The sequence below is a fragment of the Photinus pyralis genome, unplaced genomic scaffold (assembly GCF_008802855.1).
Source record: "Photinus pyralis isolate 1611_PpyrPB1 unplaced genomic scaffold, Ppyr1.3 Ppyr1.4_LG7, whole genome shotgun sequence".
Lineage (NCBI taxonomy): Eukaryota > Metazoa > Arthropoda > Insecta > Coleoptera > Lampyridae > Photinus > Photinus pyralis.
Genome location: NW_022170738.1, coordinates 2,175,833 through 2,198,872, shown reverse-complemented (window position 1 = coordinate 2,198,872; position 23,040 = coordinate 2,175,833). Strand labels below are relative to the sequence as shown.

The window sequence follows — 23,040 nt, the reverse complement described above, 5'->3', positions numbered from 1 at the left end:
ACTACTACAAGAATAGACCTAGAACTGTACGGTTATTCGTTTTTCGAGTTAGATGAGAAACAGACGGACAAAACCATCACATAAGGGGAATTTTTTTTCCAAAAATTCCCCAGAAATCTTCTAAGTTTAGTGAACGAAATTCTACGGCTTTAGATTATCTGTTACAGTTTACAATATTCGTATTGTTTACATGTATTCATTTTTTGTTACATACAAACTCTCATACACTACTGGAACATGTTTATTTATTATTAGGTTTTTCCTATCGATTCAAAGTAACATGCTGACTGTACTCTTTTTTCTTATTTTCCTGTTTGTCATATTTTTCAAGTAAAAATTAATGGATGGATAATGATATGTAATTTTATAAAGCCGACAAAGTGTCCTGTCGAATTTTGAAAAGATGCAGTCTGCTTCAGCTAGTAGAGTTAAATATTTTAGATAAAATGAATAAAGATATCCGACTTAATAGCATTGCTGAATCTGAACAGAGCTGAAAGGTACAAGTTAGGTATACAAATGAGAAGTTTCAGTTTTATTTTGGGGATCGATTAGCACCCTTCACACTGTCGCATGAAACAATCAAAATAAATGCCACAGGTTGGTAACGTTTAAGTAAATGAGCAAATTGAGATGAAATTAACGCTCAGTTGAAAGCGATCTCTTGATTCATTTTACCTAAGGATTAAGGAAATTAATTGCGTTTAGATACAATTTTCAATTCCGCACTGTGTTATTGTTTCATTTCATTCGAGCTCTGAAATTCGATTTCAGATGCACTCCTGATTGGAGATGCGAGTTTATGCAGCAGCTGCTCCAACATCCGAATTGTCTGGAACATATTTTAACAAACTTTAGAAACATCTACCATTGGAGATCATTAGAGCTTGCTACATTTAACTTCAATGGCACAAAGTATTATACAGTTTGTTTCCCAGCTTTGATGGGGGATAATACATGTTTGCCTTCACATTAATTTGCCTACTTCGGACGCGGGTTGAAAAGAGAGTTCTCGCCTTGTTGAATATGATTTATTGCAGCAATTATGTGTGCTATTTAGGGGCAATATGTCCAAATCCCAATAAATTTATTTTACAAATAAATTTCGATTGTAACGTATGGACCAAAATAAACAGTACCTACACAACTTGCAAATTTTTTGATTTATTTAAGTTATCGAATTAGGGTTGTGAATTGTGAGGTGTTCTTGTATAAGTAATACTCGTAGTTTTAAAATTGTTTGGTCTTTCGAGTTTGTTCATCTACTCGTTAAATAGAGACAGAACTGAGCTTTTTCTCCGTTCTCGGGCCTTAATCGTTCCAGGCGTCCAAACAGAAGCGCAAAGGTACACTCCTTAATGACACACGGTATTTCGACTGTCGATACTTAATGTTAAATAGTATAGCGAATATTCTAAAACTCTTGATAGACATCGAGGCGCCATAATAAATTAGTCATCGATGATAAGAGCGAATGTGAATCATTCTTTTCTGGAAATATGACGTGTTTGTTCGAAAATATTAGGAAACCTTCGAGAACGAGGAGAGTTTGCTATATAAGCAAATCGAATTGTGCTGCCAAGTGAAATATTAAGCCCCCGCTCATGTTATGTTATAAATTGTGAGTGATAAATACTAATTTACTGTTACAATTATATTGTTAGTTAATTGTAAATAAATAAATCGCGTAATGAAATTTACGTAGTATGAGAGCAAGCAATTGTGAAAGATAATATGACGGCGCGGTAGGTAGCGGTTGTAAATTTGTATCAGATAGATTACCTGGTTTCTTTGAGATATCCTGTACTTTGTGCCTTCTAGGAATTTAGAATTATACCGAAAAATCCTTTATGTTGGCCGTGCGTTGTACCACAAATCTAATGACTTTCTAGTCTTTGTCTGTCAAAGACTTCAAAGTGGAAAGATGTGCCGAACTTACTTATCGTTCGAGGTGTGCCCTTTGAAATGATTATTTTTGTAACACGAAAAGGTGTAAATATCCTCTGTATATTTGACGAAGGAAAACAAACAAAGAACCGCGGAGCTATAAAATTTCGACTACAAATTGGTGTTTTGGAAAGTCGTTTACGCTTGTTTAGACGTACGTATCTAACGCATAATATTACTACATATTCTTGGCATTTGTAAACATAAAATATGCAACCTATTGATAATATTGGCCAAAGACGTGCAATTGCACATTTAATCACCTATACGTACTTCATCCCTCTCATGGCCTTCCCGGTATTAAGACAAGTAATATCGCAATCTTAAAGGTCGACAAGGCCCATTCTCTGTTATTGGCATGTTGGAGATATATTAAATGAATCCATGACCAACAGAACTTTTTAATGAGAAGTAGGTACTTGAACACATATAGGTACACAGATAGAGATGCATGCGGAATGCGATATTTTATTTAAAAAAATGTTCCATTTGAAGGTTGGGAGCGGGGGGGGGGGGGGGGTCTACCTATATTCTTATATATTCTGGACATGACTCATTCGTATAGTATGCGTAACTTGATGCGTAATCAACGCCATCTCACCCCCCAAAAATCAAAATTCGATTAAAGAACGTTAAAATATGTCCTCGGGCCAAGAAACCAAATTTACTCGACCTGCAGTTGTTTAGTCGCCTCTTACGACACGCAGTGCCTTCTGCGGTAGGGTTGTTCTTTCCCGGCCCTACACGGGTAGAAATGTTCTTTCACTTTCAAGTTAAAGTACAAGTATTTTATTATTGGTATACTATCGTAACGAAAAATCCAAACAGAAGAGATGTTTTAGTTATAAACTACTTGGAATCGTGAACCCTTCTTACCACACATCTTTGATGGAATCTCGTTTGCAGTGTATAAAAAATGAAAAAAAAATGGTTTTCGCCTTAGAGCGAGTAACTTATATCGCATTATCCAGGAATTAATTAATGATCGGTATTTCCCGAAAGGTCATGTAATGGACTATGAATGTGTACAAAAGAAAATAAGTTAACGCATACATATTCTTATAAATAAGAAACTTAGCATTGCACAGTCTATCTGCGCAATTGCGCAACACCTAATATTTAAAATAAGCGATATGAAAGATGACAATGCGCAGTTTGCACGTGCGCGCATTTGAGTTTTACAACATGCGATATGCTTGCCTTTACTTGAAGCACATTTGGTTAAAAGTTAAAAAAAACATCGGCATAAATAAGAAAGATGACGTGCGGTTTGCGCATGCGTAAATCTGATTCTTCTAGCAAATACATGCATATATCATATTGTAAAGTCCAAGTTTTATATTAAAAAACTCTGCCTCGCCTCGTCCTTCAACAGTTCATCCATAGTAATGTGTCATTTTCCTGACTTTTATGTAATAGTTATTCACATAAATCTCAGGAAAATTACAATTTACTTGCGGGTTTACTTTAATTTCCGAGACAAGTAGTGTCATTTTACTGACGAGTTTTGTATTACACTTGTGTTAAATTGCAGATGTTCCGCTTTAGACGAAGAGTGAGCGCGAACGAAATGCATGACCTTTGCGATAATCGTTTCGGTTTTTCTACGGAGCTACAAATTAGATAAAAATAGAAGTTCGTGGTTGGTGGAAATGCTCTGCGCAAGTTATCGAAGCCTTGCGGGCGCAGACGAAGAGAAAGAGGGATATGAGCTAGAATAACAAAACAGAGGGTTGCAAACTTTGTACGGCATGTGAGTTTTATTGCCATCGCAAACTTGAGCGACGGCAAATTGATTTCGTTTTACAATCGCGCAAACTAAAAATAGAAAAGTGTACTAGCACCCGAAATACGAGCGCAATACGTATGTAAACTGCACATTAGTTTAGGATCTTTTTTAATGTACGCTATTATCACCAAAGCCTCACCTTACCCCTTGAGCGTTGAAGAAGTTTCAGTCCATAGGAAACATTTTCAACCTGGGCACAACGTAAGGCTACTTAATTTACACCTTTTGGGTCATTGTCCAACTTCGCATACCATGAATCCGAATTTGAACCTAGGGGAACCCTGAGTACAAACCATTTCTATGAGAATCGATTCAATTTTAAAAGATTAACTAGAGGTATCGTAAAATATTTGATAACTCTATTGTAATTCAATCGCCGGGATTTAATATCATAATGGTATCATGACCATTTCAGTTGGCGGTTGAATAATCCATTTTGTTTGTCTTTAAGTTTTTTTTTTAAATTTAGCTAACAAAGTTTTTATTGTGGGTGTATTCTAATAAGTGGTTAATTTTGAATTAGTCAAATTATTTACTGGATATCATTTTAGAGTGTTTACGAGAACCGCAACGTGCAACGTGCCCTGCTCCTTTTAGTGAAGAAGACGTTACATCAAGAAGCCCATCAGAAAAAAACGTGAATTTAAACAGTTACTTTAATACAAGATACCCTTCAAGTTTGCATGAACACTGTATTTCGTTTTAGTCCTAAAGGTTTAAAGGAACATTTAATTTTTTGCAAGTAAATGAACGACTTCTGCCCCAAAAAAAAATATAACAGTCGTTTTGGTCCCGTAAATTCAAATATTTAAGGTAAATTTTTATCTGTCTGTGATGAAAACTTCTGTTCGTACCCCAAAAATCGTTTTTTTTCTATTTCGGTGTTACAATGAGAATTTTGTACTACTATTTTCGGCAAAAACAGTGTTACAATGACAGTGATTGTAGTATTTTTTTTGGTAACTTTTCATCTGTAAGTTGGCAGTTCGTCAACGTCAGATCAACAGATGTCAAATCAAATTGCGTGAAATTTGTGTGTATTCATTGATTTTTGGTACACCCAGAACTTAATACATTGTAACACTTGCCTTTCAATATACTATTTTCCCATTGTATGCCATAAAAACTGTAGCTACAATGGGGGTTTACAGTATAGTTGAATTCCGCAGTTCTAATTTAATAAGCATGTACCTGAAACCATAAAACATTTTTTTGGACAGTAAAAATTTATTTAAAAATAGAGGCTAATTAGCAAAAAAATAATGAACATGTGCGGTTTTAAAGGTTTATTCAAAACGATATGATTGTGGCGGGCTCTGTGACGTAATAAGCCCAACCAATCAGCTCCTAGAACCATTCAGATGACATAACGACTTGGCAATATTGGAGGAGAATGGCATTTATAACTTGCGTCATCTGTCACAGGCACTTGTCACTTTCGTGCTAGATGCAGTTAAACATCCCTCTCCAAACGTCAAATGTGACAAACGTCAGACCCTCGCGTAAGGTTGCCAGCTCACTTCTACGTGATTGGTTGTAGGTTTGTGACGTATTTAGTCTGAAGCGTTTCAAATTCGGACTAAAAACACAGCTTTTCAATAATTTATTTTGGGTTTATTTTACTCGCAAATAAAAATTGAGGACACACGGGTCTTTTTATTTTTAATGTACTTTGTGGATCAGAAATAAAAAATGAAGGCGGGATGACCCCATTCAGATCTTGCCCGAATTGTTTATACTCTGATTTAATTAGGTTTTCCTGCAGTTTCCCTAATTCGTAAGGTAAATACCGGAGTAGTATAGAACAACTTAAGACCTTCTGCAGAGGCACCTCTAAAAAAGCATTATGCGAGACACTCTGTAATTGGGCGCAAGCCTGTTGAGGGCCCTGAACAAGAGAGGGATAATAAATAAAAATACGAAATAGCAATAAATTCAGATTTAGGGTTGGGAACATACATTATGAATTTATTAACTGTGAATGTAGCATTTCTCCTATCGACTATAACCGTTAATTTAAATGATTTTCGAAAGAATTTAGCGGAATTAAAAAGTAATAGTGCAACCAGTAAAAAGAAGCGGGAATTTCGTACCTAATCTCTATGGGCAACTAAAATTTCAATTAAACCAGTTTAGTTTCAATATACACTTTGAGTGGCTTTCGCGTGCAAAGCTGGAATTGGAAACGCATTTCCATTTGCATTATAGTTCAATATAATTAAATCTTTTAGAAGTCTTTAAAATTTTCAAAGGATTGTGCGATCCTCAAACGGAGCTTTTAATGGGATGACAATAGTTACGTACTCCGTCACATAAAATAGCAAAAAGCGCAAAGGATAATTTAATAAACTCCAACACGTTTGACCCATTTAAAAATCCTGAAACGGAACTAGTAGGGTGCATTATATTTACTCGCCTCTTTAGACGTGACGTGTGGTTTAACGACTGCACGAACAATTATTGCCTGTTTTAATATAGCTAATCGTATGCGGTTGGTTCCGTTTGATTGCTATTGCCACAGATATATTGAAGAACGTATATCTGTGCTATTGCGCATAAAACGGGAATGGAAAACATAGAGAGGCAAATTAAAGCGCTGCTTTTACATTCGTTTATATTATGCAGGAACTTCTTAAAATCGTAAAACGGTTTAAGGACATTGAGCAATATGGTTTTTTGGTTTACCCCTCAGTGGTGTAGCTGCTTAATATCTATTCCTTCTTTGCATGTAAATTGTTAACAAATTTCCCTTATGAATTAGAAGTCGTATATCATTACCTAGGCGAATACATCTTTGTGATCTAGTTCGTACATTGTGCTAAGTATATTATCATTCCATTATTGTCTTATTGACTATGCATTACAGTTAATAGGAAAGTAGCTGTGCGGTGTGGAATACTCAATATCATCAATTCTGAGTCAAGGATCTCTTGTTCATCAAACAAAATTTCAAAGCTGCTCTTAGTTATTAGGTTCTTAAATAACCCATATTATAATATTTAAGGAATGCGTTTATTTGCTTAATTGAAAATCTCTCCATAGTGTCTAGTTGATAAATTATCAAGTTTAGTATGGGTAATCCACGGATTTCGAAGTAAAGGAATTTATACGATAGAGCAAACGACGGTCGCGTTCTTTGCGTACTTTCACCGTAACTGATCGTCCTATATGACTTCCCGACTCCTTTAGTGAAGAAGCTTGTGTTAATGTAACATAAACATTACTCATTAATTTGTAATCATCTTACCGCGAATAAGGTTACTGTGTTTACTTCCCAAATTCAAGATTTAAATACAATCTTTGAATAATATTTTATATTCAAAGATACAATTTCGACAACATCCGGATTCAGTGACATCGAAGATTGTTTGACCCCAACTAACACCGAAATTAGGACTTACAGTGTATGAATTACTATCCGCACCATAATGCCCAGAAAATTTCCAAATGCAACGATAAACCCAGCGGCATTTAATTGCCTTTTTTACATAAGCAAAATAGCAGAGCAATGTCATTAAAAAAATTCAATAAATCTTGCAATTAATGCTGTTAAAGTAGACCCCCATGGTGGTGACATTGTAGGTACTTCACCGAATAGTTGATGACAGTTATTTTGACTCCTTAGTGAATATACATTTTATTGTATTCATTTTGCGACGCCGATTTCTTAGTTGTTTCTCAAAAATACCATAGACCTAAAAAGGCTAAATGGTTACAAAAGGTCCGGTAGAAGTTTGCCAATGCGACTGACGTCGGGAGAAATTTCTGTGGTCAAAAATCAACGAAAATGTCTGACCTTTTTCGATTTTTCTAAAATAACTCGCCAACGACAATACTTAGGTAAAAACATCCTTTACTAAAAACTGTAGTGCATAAAAGTACCTTTAATTTAATATTTTATTTGGCCCCCTGGCATGTATTTAAAATTCCGTGTATTCTTAATTTTTGGAAATAATACCATTTTTAGCGCATTTTGAAAGATTAAGAAAAATCTGAGAGAACTAATTTGTCACATGCCTCTAGTGATGCCATGTAAAACTTTTGAAAATGGGGGGAGGGAGAAGAGGTAAATAAATATACGTTCTAGCTTCATGGTATTCTAATCTCATCAAAATTAATTGGTTTTTACAAGCTATAACCTTTCTACGCGACTACGTTTCGACATCACTTGGTGACTGGAGGGGGGGGGGGATATTACCTTTCATGGTATTCTAATTAAGAGGAACAAAAGAAACTGTTAACCCTTATTAAAAGGTAAAGGGGGACTTGTTTTATTCTTCCTGATACTCTAATGAATGGTCTTAACGTAAGGAATTAACTTTTACCAATCATAGCCTTCCTCCTCGACCCCTTATCGTGATCGATTATTATAATTACTTATATCTCAAGAGCGGATTATCCGGAAAGCCTACTCACAAAGGGCGATTGATACGTCTAGAAATATATTTATTGGTGATGGCATAACTTTAAGAACGAATATCTCGAAAACTATAAAATGTTGTTAGACACATCTAATGTATTTGTACTATAGTAGGTGTAAGGTACGTATTAATTTTAATACTCATGTTGGGTCCAAGACAGTGAGAGGGAAGAAAATAAATAAGGTTGGCAAATGTAAAGCATCACAAATTACATTCCGTCTATTGTTTTTAGAAGATGCAAGTTGAAATTTCGAGTTTTTATTTAATTTTTGAAAAAAACTATTTACAATTTAAGGATTAAATAAATAAATGTAGGTATTTATTTATATATGTATAGTGTACCTATACCTAATCTATTTGTCTAAATTTCCAACAATGGAAAAGATGCTTAATACCTGAGCCCGATACAAATTCATCCGAGTCGATAAAATTTTTAGAACTGCAGTTTAATTGCATCAGGTAGGCGTAAAGAACATTACTGTAAACAAAACTGGATGCAAGCGAAATTCACCTTAATTAACATTCTTTGACGTAGGCGATACGCCCTAGAATGGCTTAACCGTTGCGGTACCGTATTTTGTTCATTCTTATTCTGCACGTCAACAACAACGCGATGCAGTTTATTTAATAGAATTGTTTATGTTTAATCGACGACGTGAGGTAAAAAAGTTAACTCTGGATTTAGTGGGGTTAATTACATATCGGAATAGTAATAACGGATCGACTATAACTATGGTTATAAAGTTGGCGTTGCGCAGTCTGCGCATGTGCGCATCTAAATCTCACTACATACGATGTTTGCCTTTACAATTACAAAATTAATAAAAAAAAAGAGTTGATATTACTCAGCCTGCGTAATTTTAAGATTTCTTATTTTATTTGTCGCCCGGCTGTGTGCGGGGTAATATATCCAAACAATCTTTGTAAGCTTTTTCTTCTTGCAAGGATTTTGTTTTAATTTTTTTAAGTGTTTCGGAATTGTTATTCAATTAATTGTGAGTTTATTCGGATCCAAAGTGCGACCTAGATAGAGTTTCCATGATTTTCCAGATTTTTTATTCGTCTCCAAGATTTATTTCAACTGTTAATCAAAAGTAATAAATGCTTTGGAATTTTTGCAAGTTGATCAAGGCCACCGAGTCCTCAAATTGAGAAATTTTAAGTCAATATTAGGATTATTCTTCTAGAAATTGCCGGATATGTACGAGGAGAGATTATAAAAATTCACTTTTGATTTAATTAACCTTAGCCTTAACACAACCCTTCCGGTGTAGATGGTGACGTCGATCTTAGCCTACAGAGAACGGCAAATTGGATCTACGGAAATTCTGCTTCCGATGGATTCGGGATGTTAAATTACGTTTCTTTTTATCATTAATTACAACTGTTTACCATTCAGTTCGTGCAAGACTTTTCTATGGTCAGCGACGTCGGAAGTATGGGTTTTTTTACACAAGGGGGGCCTCACCCCCTCTAAGAATGAGTAGATAAATCACTCAAAAGCGACTAACACATTTTCTACTGCATGTGCATGCAGAAATTACAAAAAGTGTATAGAAGTGGAGGATATATTGAAAGAATTTGCCAGCAAAACTGCGGAAAGGCGGAAAATTTTTGGATATATTTAATTTTTTATACTTGCTTTTCTGTACAATGCTCAATAGTGCAATAAATATGAACAACATTTTTGTAACTTTTGTATGTACCTACTAGTTCTTCATTATTTTTTAAATAAAATATTAATGATCTATGGCTATGGTTCTTTCAATCGAGTCAAGTATCTCCGAGTTGCTCAGTTGCATATAACTAAACATCCTCCGACACTTTTTTACATTTTTTCAAAACCTTTCTTTCAAAAACACATTATTTGATTGATTACATGACATTCAAAATGAGCATAGCTTGCCATATTTGTTTAATTCATTTAATAGCGGAATTATGTTGTTTGTGTCAAATTCACTTGGTTCTCCTTTTTTACTGTGCACCGCATTACATAATACTAATGAACGATTTGAACATGATGCAGGGACACACAGTATTAACAAGAATTTAAGTCACGCTTACTCGTAAAAACTGGTACAAATGTAGAGTTTGTTTTGCAGACGTGCTGTATATTGAATTTCTAAGTACCTCTAGGTAATATGAGGGGAATTCGTACCTGTAGCCTCTGAAAAATCAAAGACGTACACAAATTTAATGGTAAATTACAACATTATTCATGCACCTGGCGGATAATTTTGTTGTGCTTGTCGCTTATGTAATCTGTGTGTTGGAAGAAGAATCTGCATAATATAGCGTATTGAATACGTATGTAACGAAAAAATTGCAATCGTATGATCTAATAATAATATTTTTAAATTTTATCCACAAATATAATTTGCACAATCTAATTTCCTTAACCTGCAGCGATAATCCAAACCGCAAGCGAATTTACTGCATTACATGTTAAGAAACGGGACGGGAACAAATGCACGTATACAGATTAGTTACCTTTAATTAATAAATTCCCCAAATTCAAAAAGTTTAACGTAATTGACTATACCGCAATATTTGGTTAGGAAAAATCCTTATATCTGAAGAAGTAGTCACGTCGAAGAACTATATATATAAAGAAAATTCTGTAATGTTTTTAGTTTCTGAATATTTATGTCAATTAAATTATCGATAATCAAGCGACTATACATTAGTCTAAACGCGTGGCTTAGTTTTTCTTATACAATTGAAATTCGTTAGTCGCTATATGTGCAGTGTCGTTTAATAATTATTACCTACACTTTGCTACCGATTGGCGTTTACGGCGACTTTCACGCAAAAATGCAAGTAAATCAATATAATGACAAATTAATATCAATCACAATTACGTCTTCAAAATTCCGGTGAAAGTCTATTTACTGAACGTCCCTACATTTTTAATTTATTTTGGGGACCTTTACCCGGTCTGTTAAAGTGATCTGACAATTTACTGTTTACTGTAGAACAACGCGAAGAGAGTAGTTGGTGTTGTTCGAAATGGAAATTAAGAATCTACCGTTCTGCTTGAGGAATAACGCAGATCGAAATGCAACCATGTACGACAGGTTATTTACGAGATCAATTAAGCAGGTAAAGTTGTTCAAAATTGTTAAAGTACGCTAAAATTAGGATTTACGCACTAATGTACATTAAATGCCGCCAGTGTCATCGAGAGTGTTTATTTTCATTTGGTATGCTCTTGAAGTATATAAAATATACATCCGCGTTTAGGATATAACGTTTTTGTCGAGGTTTTTGTCCATATTTTGCAATAAAAGTAATTCACCAGTTTATAAAAAATCTCAACAACAAAGCCTTATAGTACTGGTTTAGGTACGGTATAATTTAAATACAAGTACACCATTCACAATTTACGTTATAATACGTTAAATTAAATAAGGCGTGATATTGTTCACGGCGTTAATTAGTTGTCGGTAAAATTATCGAAAGAACTACAACTAATCTATGGTAATAGAAATTTATTTTTTTGCCAGCGTAAATATTTTACAGATTATTTCTGAGCGGCTGATATTTACACACGTAGTTCTGTTGTATGTTTGCGTGCTCGAGTGCAGTGTAATTGGTGTTTGTGTAACACAGAATCCAAAATATTACAATGGTTTGTGTTATAGTTAAAGTTATACGGTGCAGAGAGTTGGTTTACACTATTATGCGTCTTTATATTATATCAGAACTTTTTTTTCTACCACTTGCACACTAACTTTTTCCAAAGCTCAGCATCTTGATACATTTTTGATAATGGTTTAAGGTTCCATTACAATCGTTTAATAAAAGGGTACATTCTGGAAAATCGGAGTGCAAGTTTCATCACTTTCTGTTAAACGTAGCTTCCTTGGAAACAATTTTAATCATAATCGCCCCCATGTAAGTTATCCGTTAATAAAACAGAAGGCGAGAAGACTGCATTTATACAGAATCGAAAAACATGGCAGGGGCGACATCTAAACCTTCCCCATATGTTTAAATGAAAACACTATTTTGTGTTTGAACCGAAACGGGGGAGGGGGGGGGTCAACTTATGTATCTAGTAATTGATTGAAGACAGACTTTTTCCAGCTCATCGTAAGGCGCTAGAATAAGCTCAATTTTCCAATATGATATGATAAGTAAAGCAATGAATTTATGCAAAATGCATATATTATCTTTGGTTGTACTCGTATGAGATTTTGCATATTTTAAGATGTATTTAAATTTTTGCTAGTTTTAATCGATTTTAATTTGAATTTTTAGTAAATATTTTATGCGGATTCTCATAACATACTGCGATAGCGGAAAGGAACATTTATTGATTTAATTGATTTTTTATTTTCTTTATTTTCTCTTTCTCTGCGGTGTTGATAGGTGGTATTGTAGAAGGTTTGGAAATTGCTCCCAATACTTGGTCTCACAGTGATGTTAACGCTTTATAATTGAAGTTAATAATATACAGGGTGAACATTATGTCTCGAACACTGACCATATTTTCAAAACAAGATCTTTCTAAAAATACTTTTTATGGTATCCAAAATTATAAAATGGGTACTACCAATTTACATACTTCAAATGTGTAGTCAGTGGCGTACTTCTGTATGGCGAAAGAGGGAAAACTGTTGTTTATGGTAACTACTAGTTTTTGTCGTATATTCTTAAAGAGGACACTTTTTTAATATAGCGACAGCAACATAAAGAACTTATATTACATAATCATCTTTAACAACAATTTACTCATATAGTTAATAATGAAGAAAGGAAATCATAAAATTAAGTTTTTTTCTGGTATATCCAAAAAAATTGTACTCTTTAATAATATGTAATGAAAACTGGTAGTTGTCGTTAAAAAATGTACCCCTCTCGACTATGCAAAAGTACGCCACTAACCACAAATTAAAAGTCCGTCGATGGGTAGCAATTTTTTATAATTTTGGATACCATAAAAAGCTTCTTTAAACAATTGTTGTTTTGAAGATCCACTGTACCAGACCAAATGTTCACCCTGTATACACAACTAAAATTACCTTGCTATATTATGGCATTACTAAAAAAATAGCTATAGGATCGATCCAGAATATCAATGAAATTCCGTTAGTGCTTGTTCACAATGGACATAAGCGTTACAAAAACATAACAGATACATAAAACATAATATTGACATAAGACATAATTTTACGCAGGTGGAGAAAGTGTTCACAGTGACCGTAAGATTATAATTATCTGCGTAGGCGCACATCCAAAATTTAAACTCGGCAAAACGTCAAGAACATAGCAATATTATTTGTGGTGTATATGTGTGTGTCACTGAGATGGATGGAAATTTCAACAGTTTTATTGCTTTTACTGTTAAGAAGACAGAGAGACAAAGTTGTTACAAAACAAAAACGGCGTTGGTGGGTCAGACCTATAAATCGATACCGAGAGAAAAGGGGAGAATTTAAGAATTTAAGCGTGTCTAGAAATGAAGCTGCATGATGAAGAATGGTTTTTTTCATACACCAGGATTATTCGATCACCTTAATAGGTCTTTTGTCCCCTTTATTAAACAATTAGGGTTTTAATCGCACCAAACTAATCAGTAATTCGACGTCTATATGTTTCCATGCCGTGTTGGATATAATCAAAGAACAACACACGAAGGACCAAACAACACCAAACTATGAAATAATGCGCCAAAAACTATGTACCAATTTAAAAATAACCAGATTATGTTGGCAGAAGAGATGTCATCGACGTTAGACGTAGTAACTGATATGTCAAACCAACAGCGCAGTGCTGCATCTTTGTACCCAACAGAAATACACCTAATTCCACTAGATTTTTCATAAAACCTACGTAAAGTTGAAACCGACCCAACTTTATGTATTTTTTATGTACCCTTTCGGTAGGACATAAAACATACGCAAACATTTACAAAAAAATAAAAATTATGTAATCATTGTGAACACATACGTTGGTTTGCTACTATTCAACATTATGAATTATGTATCTGTTATGTTTTTGTTACGCTTATGTCCATTGTGAACAAGCACTTAGTCACATGACTTCGCACCAACAGTATAGACTTAACTAAAAATGACAAAATCTATATTAAGATAATATTGCAACGCTTTTGGTTTTCGTGCGAATGTGCCAATTAATTAATTACCGATAATAAAACGGTAGATTAACCTTAACTCGTAGATTAGATTTTCTAATGCTATTGAGATTTATGGTATCCAAAGTGTCGGTTAGTGCATTGGCGTTACCTTCACCTTCATGTAAAAAATGTAAGTAAATCAATATGACAATTTAAAATAATTCAAAGAAGAAGTTTATTTATTAAATAGATATACATTTTTTCATTTATTTGGACTACTAATAGATCTGGAAAAGTGATCTAATAATTTACTGTTTACTGTATAGAAATCATCTCAGAGTGTGGCTACAAGTGCAGCGAAATGACAAAAAAGGTGCTACCGCGGTGCTTACGGAACACTGCAGATCGCCAAGCAACTACCTACGACAGGTTAAATGAGACGCCAATGAAACAGGTAGAATTATTAAAATTTTTACTGGCGAAGTATTGGCTAAAATAAATTAATTTTAACGCGCGTAATGTGCACTAATGCCGTTAGCGTCATCAAGAATATTTTTATCCTCTTTTCGGATTTTACGTTTTTCTGCATGAATTTTGCAATGATATCAACAACAGGCATGTCTTCCTCCATGGGATAAAGATGGCTTATTATTACCATTTTACAGGCTTATGTATAAGGTATAATTTAAATATAAATATCATTGTATATAATTGTATTTAAATATAAATATCATTGTATATAAGATATATTGATATAATATACAATGATAATATGTTACACCAAAGAGTAACGAAGTTACACTATAATAAGGGGTGATATTATTCACGCCATTAATTATTGTACATGCCTTTAAATAGTATTTTACATTATTAGCCAGGTAAGTGAGTTTTTACTGGCGATAGGAGAAGTTGACTGGCGAGCCGTTAGGCGAGCCTGTCATCTCCTAGAACCAGTAAAAACTATTACCTGGCGTATAATGTACAATATTTTATTTGTTACTCATTTGTAAACGTAAATAATTAGTTCTTAAATTGATCTCGAAGAAATGTCTAAAATATCATGTTATCCATGTAACAGAGACTTCGCATTAATTCTGGCCAATGAAATTACTAGATTACTAACTTGTAAAATTTTTACAGGTCAGCTGTCAGTTTTACAAGTCAGTTGTCAGTTTTACAAGTCAGTAGCGTTTAAACATGACGTTTATCCGTTTGCGTTTTGTCTTGTTAATCTAACGTTTGCAACTGAGTAACAAATAAACGTATTTACCGAAAGAATGCAAATGTTTAATTTATCTTCCGGTCAACGTAAATAGTTGACAGATCATTTCTAGGCGGCTGTAATTTACACACGTTCTGCTGTTATATTATGCTTATGCAGAAATTTGCGCTCGAGTAGAGTATATAATTGGTGTTTGTCTGTTTGCACTATGCTGTTTGTTAACACGGAATCCAAAATATTCCATTGTTACAACTGGGGAAAATTCGAATCGCTTAGACTTCCAACCTGTCCGAGGAATCGAAAGGTCCAGAAGGATTCTTAGTCAAATATGCGTGATTCAAATCCATTATTTAAGGATTCCGTCGAGATTTAAAGGTAATTAAGAAATACCCTATTGGGGGACTCTCAGAGCCATGATATCAAATCCGCACCCGAAAATTTACATGTGTACACTGCGTTTATGGAAATACGTCGACAAACAAAAAGCGTTTCGTAGTCATAATTCCTTTACCATAAAAGATATCGGACAGAATGTAGGAGCAACATGTCTTTATGTTTCTAAAATATTTCTGGTCCCCAGTAGCGTGTTATATTCCAGTGGCGTACTAAACTTACTCTGTTTAAATGGAATTAATTGGAGAATTGGAAAATACTTAAAAAAGTGCTTATTTTTTAATGTAACATATTATATTATACACTTAATTTTAATGATTTCACTGTTATAATTTTCTTCCTCAATATTTGGCTGTTTCATGGAAACTAACTGGCGCCGGCGGCGTGGCGATTCCATTTCCGCAGCTGTAATTCGCACATTTAGAAGTCCAAAAAAAGTTATTACAAAAAATGTGAGGAATTTTGTTTTCTTTGCATTTTATTTGAACCTTATTTTCGTAAGATCAACTGGCGCTGCGGAATTATTTTGAAAAACCGATTTTTTGTACCTAGATGGCTGCACGAGCGGTCCTCCGCCCTAAAGTCGAAAGTAAAAAAAGGAAAAGTGGTTAAAACAGCGAAAACGCTAAAGTTAAGGGCATAATATGTTCCATAAAAAATAAGTACTCTTTCAGTGCTTCCCAATTCTTCGATACAAAATGGAGTGTAAAATAAAAATAAAAAAGTGTAATACACCACGGGTGACCAGCAATATTTTACAAGCATAGCGACGGTAATTGTGCACAGTTTTTTTCGATATCGTTTATGGGCTATGGCAACGAAATTATGGTTCAAGGGGTCTTAAATGCTACAGCTCCTCTCCCGTACGTACTACTGACATATTTTTTCGTATTTTATGATAGAATTTACACACTTGATGCAGTCAAGTAATCAATAGCTAACAAAAAAAATCTTGCCACCATGTAACACTAACAATTAACCTTTGGATACTATACACTCCACAATCAATCTAAAATAATTTTGTACCCGATCTAATGCGTCGCGACGGCGCCATTATGTTACCGTATTAAAACTTTAGCGTCTACATGGGTCATGCAACACGATAACCCACGGATAGAGTACCATTTTTTTAAATTTCTCATATGTTTTACAAATAATTTTTAGCACCTGCTTTAAATACGAAACTATAACCGTTAAGATTAATTAAATAAACAAGTAAAAAAAGGAATGCTTTGTCTCTCAAGCTGGGGGACCGCCAGAGCGTTCCCAATTTTTTTATACATAGTTTAACCCTAAAACAATCTTTTCCAATAATTTTTGCAAATCAACGGACTGTGGAATTTTTTTAGTTAACTAACAAATGGAATAGCTTCCGAGATATAACAAGAAAGTTAACTCTATAATCGGCCCTTGGCACTCGAATTAATAAAAATCATTCATTTTGGTGAAATAGAAGCATAAAAAAGTTCACGCTTTAAAGAATCGATAGGTGCGACCCGACTTGCAAAATCATTTTTGGTTGTTTCGAAAACTGGCTTCAAAGTCAAAAGCTGATTTCTCGTGAACTGTTAATCGGATTTGGACGTATTTTTTTTAATGCACGTCTTTCCGAGAGCTTTCCATTCGCCTATTATAGAGTTATATTTTTTGTTATATTGGGGGAGTTATTCCATTTGTTAACTAAGAAAGTTCTTCGAATTCCGAAAAAAAAATCTACAGTCCATCGATTTGCAAGAATCATCGGAACAATTATTGGAAAAGATTGTTTTGGAGTTAAACTATGTATAAAAAAATTGGGAACGCTCTTGGAGTCCCCAATGTGAAAAACAAAGCGTCCCTTTTTTTACTTGCTTATTTAATTAATCAATTACTATGAAACCTACGGTGATCGGGTTGGTCATATTGTATTGTCCAAGGTCCATTTCTTCGACATTTTACTTAGAAAAGGAGAATCATTTTAAATTTAAAATTCCGGGTTAATACATAGTTGGGATGGAACCTGATAGGATTTCCAATTGGTGAGAAATTTGTTTTGTAAAAAAAATTCTGTATCAAGAGGTTAACCCTGCATGCTTGGCTCTTCTTTGTTAGCTATAAACATTTGAATTTCGCCGTATTTTTAAACAATATTGCCTGTGTATGGCATCACAATTTAAACCACGGCAATAATTGCCATCTACATCAAAAATACGAGTAGATAAAACTTTTTCTTTGTACCTGTATGGGGCGCTAAAGGCAGTGGCGTAACTATGTAGGTGCCAAACGTACCGCGGCATCGCGCTTTGAAGGCCAGCGGGCGCGCCGGAGGCTCTGAAGCACCGAGGGCACTTAGTCGGGATGGGCAGTACGTGGTGTACCGTATAGGCCAGTCATAAAAGACAAGAACGGCAATTAAATTCTAATAGTTTGTAAAGTCGATTATACAGGGTGCACTGAAATATAATTAAAACTAAATTTACGGTGCTTTGGGTGAACGGAACATTGTTAAAAAATGAAAAAAATTATAGTCTTAGTGTGAGATCCAAGCGATGTCAGCGCATTTTGTGTGGCAGATCAGTACTTTTATTAGTCACACTTAATAAGATTTTGTCGTGGGCTACCATATTCCCTTTGTCGGTACCCACCTCCGACATCCCGTTCGCCCGGAATTCGCGTTTGAAGTTTGGACTCCACCGTTAGTAAGATCTTGTCGAGGGCTACCACATTCCCTTTGTCGGTACCCACTTGTGACGCACCCATAGACGGCGGATGTATACCTACAAAGTTTGAATCAAAACACTTGTACCACTTAAGTGCCTCAATATGAATGGCGACTATGTTGAAAAACAGCCTAAGAGTGTAGCTTCCAAATGTATATAATAAAAGTTGTTTCTTACACTTTCTTAATTTTTTATTTCAAAACGTCTGTTACTTTCTAGATATCCCTTGTAGAACAAAGTTACAGCGGTAGAAAAAGGCTGCAGATTTAAACTAATAATAATAATAATAATATTTTATTTGTGATACAATAGTCTGTATTAATGTGCTCAGCATTTGCACCCCTATACTAAGACTTGTACCCCACGCCATAGCTAAATTTGCCGCGAGAATTGAAAACATTATAAATAAATGTATTTCTATTCTTCGTTGAGTGAAAGACTTCATTATTCAAAGCATTTTTCTAAAATTTAAGTCGAGATTTAAGTATTGCAGTGCTTTTAAAATTTCGTGTAAAGTTTCTCTCGAAAATGTACAGTGTTTTATTAATTACAGCTCAATGATAAGTGATAAGGCGCCAAAATCTGGTAGGGCGCCAAAACCTGATCCGGCACCGCTTCGAAAAATACCTAGTTACGCCACTGGCTAAAGGCATCCCGGGGACCATTTGAAATACACACGTCCAATTGTACTCGTATAAGTATGTAAAATTGACTGTGATAGAATGCAGTGATTTATTGTAGCATAAACGTTAATTTTCGCTAATCTGAAAATAAATGGCGCCGTATTAATCATCCACCATCAATGTCAAAGCAATAAAAACGAAAATGGTAATGCAGCTATCAAATTTACTGAACAGTGTATAGGCCAACCCGCATCCCCCACTATCCTAAAGGAATTTCGATGTTATTTTTTACATAAAAAGCATAGTATTCGTAAAGAATAAAGCAGAATTTAGTAAGTATTGGTCGTTTACTTACCACTCTCTATTTAAGGGCTATTAAATTAAGAGCAGAATTTCAGTGTCAAACCGTAACTTCGAAAGATTATACATAGTGCTTGATGCGAAAATGTTGCAAAGTTAAGTGGTAATAGCTAGTAAAAGTTCACTTTCCTTTATTGTTGAATATTATAAGTTGTTAAAATCTGATGGTTTCACCTCAAAGGCTGATAAATTGTTAACAATTATGTAGCGTTTACTTTGGACGGTGAAACAAATGGGGTGACATTTATAACCCTTGGAGCAAGACCAATTAATTATCTCATGAGCAAAATCGTCATTTAAAATGTCTAATTTAATCATTTATATCAGTTCGGTCATGTTGAAACTAGTACCTATAGTTGCGTCGTTTTGATGGATGATAATACTTTTAGGTATGTCATATACATCTGATGCACGATTTAGACAATACTATTATCATTCACCTTGTTTTAGCTGTACCCACACTTTGTCCTCACCCGATGTGGACCACAATTTCTTCCTGTAATTGTCTATTATATCTGTTAATTTACCCAAATTTTAAAAAGCGCCATCTGCGCTGAATCATGATAAATTATAAGCGTTATGCGTATGTTACCGAGGCTGTAAAGTCTTTGAATTTCAAACACAGTTTTGTGTTGCGCGAAATTAAGTGCAGCTAATAAGATACAGAAGTTAGACGCGCAGAAATCTCGGTTCGCATAAGAGGATTAAAATGCATATTTCAGTACGCTGGAGTAAAGTTGTTTGATTTATGTTAATTTGGCTCTAAATTTTGATTACGTATGCCCCTACATCTTGTGTGGTTTACTTTGGGAAGGCTCGTTCGTCACAAGCTCTGGGCGAACCTCAACATATCTACAGTTTTAAAAGTTAATGTGCTCATAAACCTTTCTAATTAAATAAACTAATCTTCTATACGTCGAAAAGAGCTAGTGAGTTAATTAGAAGGGTTTAAATCTAATTCTTTATTACTTCATCCGCCACTTAATTGCCCTTTATTTAAAATCCTCCATTCTCTTTTTTGGTGAGCGTGTCAGGTGCCGTTCTGTTACTTAAATGCAATTCAACAGCTTTTAAATTATTGAACGCGCTTCACCGCCGTCAGTGTCACAGGCAGCATTCAGAGAAGATAAACAAGTCAACTCATTCGTCTTTCCACGCTGAGTGACTGAAAAAACTGAAACGTCCTCATAGCAGAAATCCCAGCTTACCTGCGCTTTTAATTACGTGTCGGGACAGAACGTCATTCAAAATTTAGCCTGTGTTTTTACATATCAATTTCCACTGATTTAACCCTATACAAGCTCGCTGATTACTTTTATAATTAATTTACGCAGAAGGTATGCAAAAGTTCAGGGATGAATTAACGCTAAATCATTTCAGTTGCCGCAGGCCTTAAAATTTCGAAATCGCTCTGCATATTTCACTTTTTTTCCTATTTTAAGTTAAACATGTGGGTGGGCTTGCGACAAATAGAAAAAGTATTTCCATAAAGGGTTTTGGGTTCGCCGAACACGTATACGGGAAACCCTCGTTCAAATAGAAGTGAAAATCTACTCTTTGTGCGGAACGTATTACGTAAAACTGTTAAAAAGGCAGATTATTGGAAATTATTGGAAAGTTTGTTGGACAGTTGTGATTTTGTGTGGGGAAGTGGTTCTAAGGTTAGAAAATACTGATGCAATTAGGGCATAAATTTATCTACACTTTTCGCCGCACAACGTGATCGTATAGGACAATGTGTTCGTACATATCGGTATTAATTCGGATTCTTGTGGTTCCAATTCCTGGGTTCGCAGCGGGATCGGCGCACACAACTTTTCTATCGAAGCGATTTTGAAACGTAAGTCCCTTTTCTGGATCAATGACGACCTGTGTAAAAAGAAATTAATTAAGTTTGATAGTTAATTATAAACACGTCGATACAACTGCTCCCTTTTTTTATGTACTGAGTAAGTTGGAGTGTTGTTACTGTTAGTTAGGTTCGAAGTTATTAAACTTGACCATTCATTTTAAAACACCCTGTAAAAGGGCGATCAAAATTTAAATCATTTGCATGTAGCATCTCGTCAGTATTGTTGAATGTGGAAGACTGAGTCATAAGTACAGGGCGCTAAAGAAAAGCAGCCAAATGTCAAAAATTTTGAAAAATCTTTGAAAACCTTTGATGCTAGGTAAATTCTATCAAACGACATAGATTTTCCTGTAGATTTCGAAAATGCAATGAAATATTTAGGGTGTTCTATTTAAAATAGAAAGTTGCTATCCAATCGGGTAAAAATCATGATAATATTTTCTTTCGATAGATCATGAAAAACTATGTTGGTATGCAAATTTTCAGATTTAAATTATTAATGGAAATCTACTTTTAGGTAACGGTTTGCGTGAAACAGCCTGTATACGGTATCGTATGTTTATTTCATGTGCTTTACTATTCTGAATGCATGAAATTTGGATAAGAAAAATAGATTTGACATTTTAAAATTAATTTATTAGTTCAACATTCAATAGAAAAAGTTATCCAAATTCATGTGTCCATCCTGTTTACGTGTAAAATAAATTTTTCTTGTAAAAGAACGGTTATCATGGCGCTTTTTGCTCTTCATTAATGCAAAATATCTTGTCCAAGTTTTTTTGCAATATGATTACTTAGAATTTCCCAAGGAAAATTTGTAAAAAGGAAATGTAAAAAGAATTCTAACAAATCTTGACACCGCTCTTTCGATTTTCATTAAAAAAAGAGTTGGGCTCAGTCACCACACTGAAGCAGCTCTTAGCGAATAAAGTGCTTATGAGTCAAAGTGGACCAAACTGAGTCGCTTCGGATTTTTGTACTAAGACACGCCTGTTAGTATTTTCACGCGCGTTTTTTGCATTAAACATTTTGTATACAAGGTAAGAATTCCTTAAATAAAACACCCCGTATATTATGACAATTTAGAATTCTACGATACATTTTAAATACTTTTCGTATCACATACTATGCGACATACTACACGAAATAACTTATCTGCCTACAGATTGTTGAAAATGTAGAATTAGAAACAATTGTTCGTATTTAAAAGTGTTCTGAAGTGACAAGAGATATTGGACATGGACTGTAATAAGTCGGAAGTTTCGTATGTTTCATTGGTCTATTGGCTATTAGGTACCTATGTCATATTTGGAAAATTTCTTACTTATTACAATCTTGTTTATTTGTGTATATATTTTAGCGTATTTAGTACAAGGCATTAGATTATTTTAGGTCATATTTTGAAAACCTTCAGACGTCTCGGGTTTATGCCATCATGTTATACGGGAAGTATTCAAAATTCAGAATTTGCTACAATACACAAGGTGTTTCATATAAAAAACTAATGTGAAGGTCACACTACATACTTGAGGCACCTTGTATGTAATACTTTTAATGTGAAAAAGCGTATCCTACAATAACATAATCAAAGCCGGAATTATAAATAAACTTGTTCCTTCCATCGTGTAGTGTAGGCGCTAACGAAACCAATT

At 34.5% G+C, this 23,040-nt stretch overlaps 2 protein-coding genes across 2 annotated transcripts in view; one reads left to right on the top strand and one right to left on the bottom strand.

The window, feature by feature from the left end:
* Positions 1-14,529: 14,529 nt before the first annotated feature.
* LOC116177033 (nitric oxide synthase) overlaps positions 14,530-23,040 on the top strand; it is a 99,293-nt gene continuing 90,782 nt past the window's right edge. Inside the window, exon 1 of the mRNA XM_031495890.1 lies at positions 14,530-14,693. Within this exon, the coding sequence (XP_031351750.1) occupies positions 14,601-14,693 (93 nt within the window). The 5' untranslated portion in view covers positions 14,530-14,600. The remainder of the gene's footprint in view (positions 14,694-23,040) is intronic.
* Positions 21,227-23,040, bottom strand: part of LOC116177034 (cilia- and flagella-associated protein 299-like) — a 35,445-nt gene continuing 33,631 nt past the window's right edge. Inside the window, exon 5 of the mRNA XM_031495891.1 lies at positions 21,227-21,405. Coding sequence (XP_031351751.1) covers positions 21,235-21,405 — 171 coding nt within the window. The 3' untranslated portion in view covers positions 21,227-21,234. The remainder of the gene's footprint in view (positions 21,406-23,040) is intronic.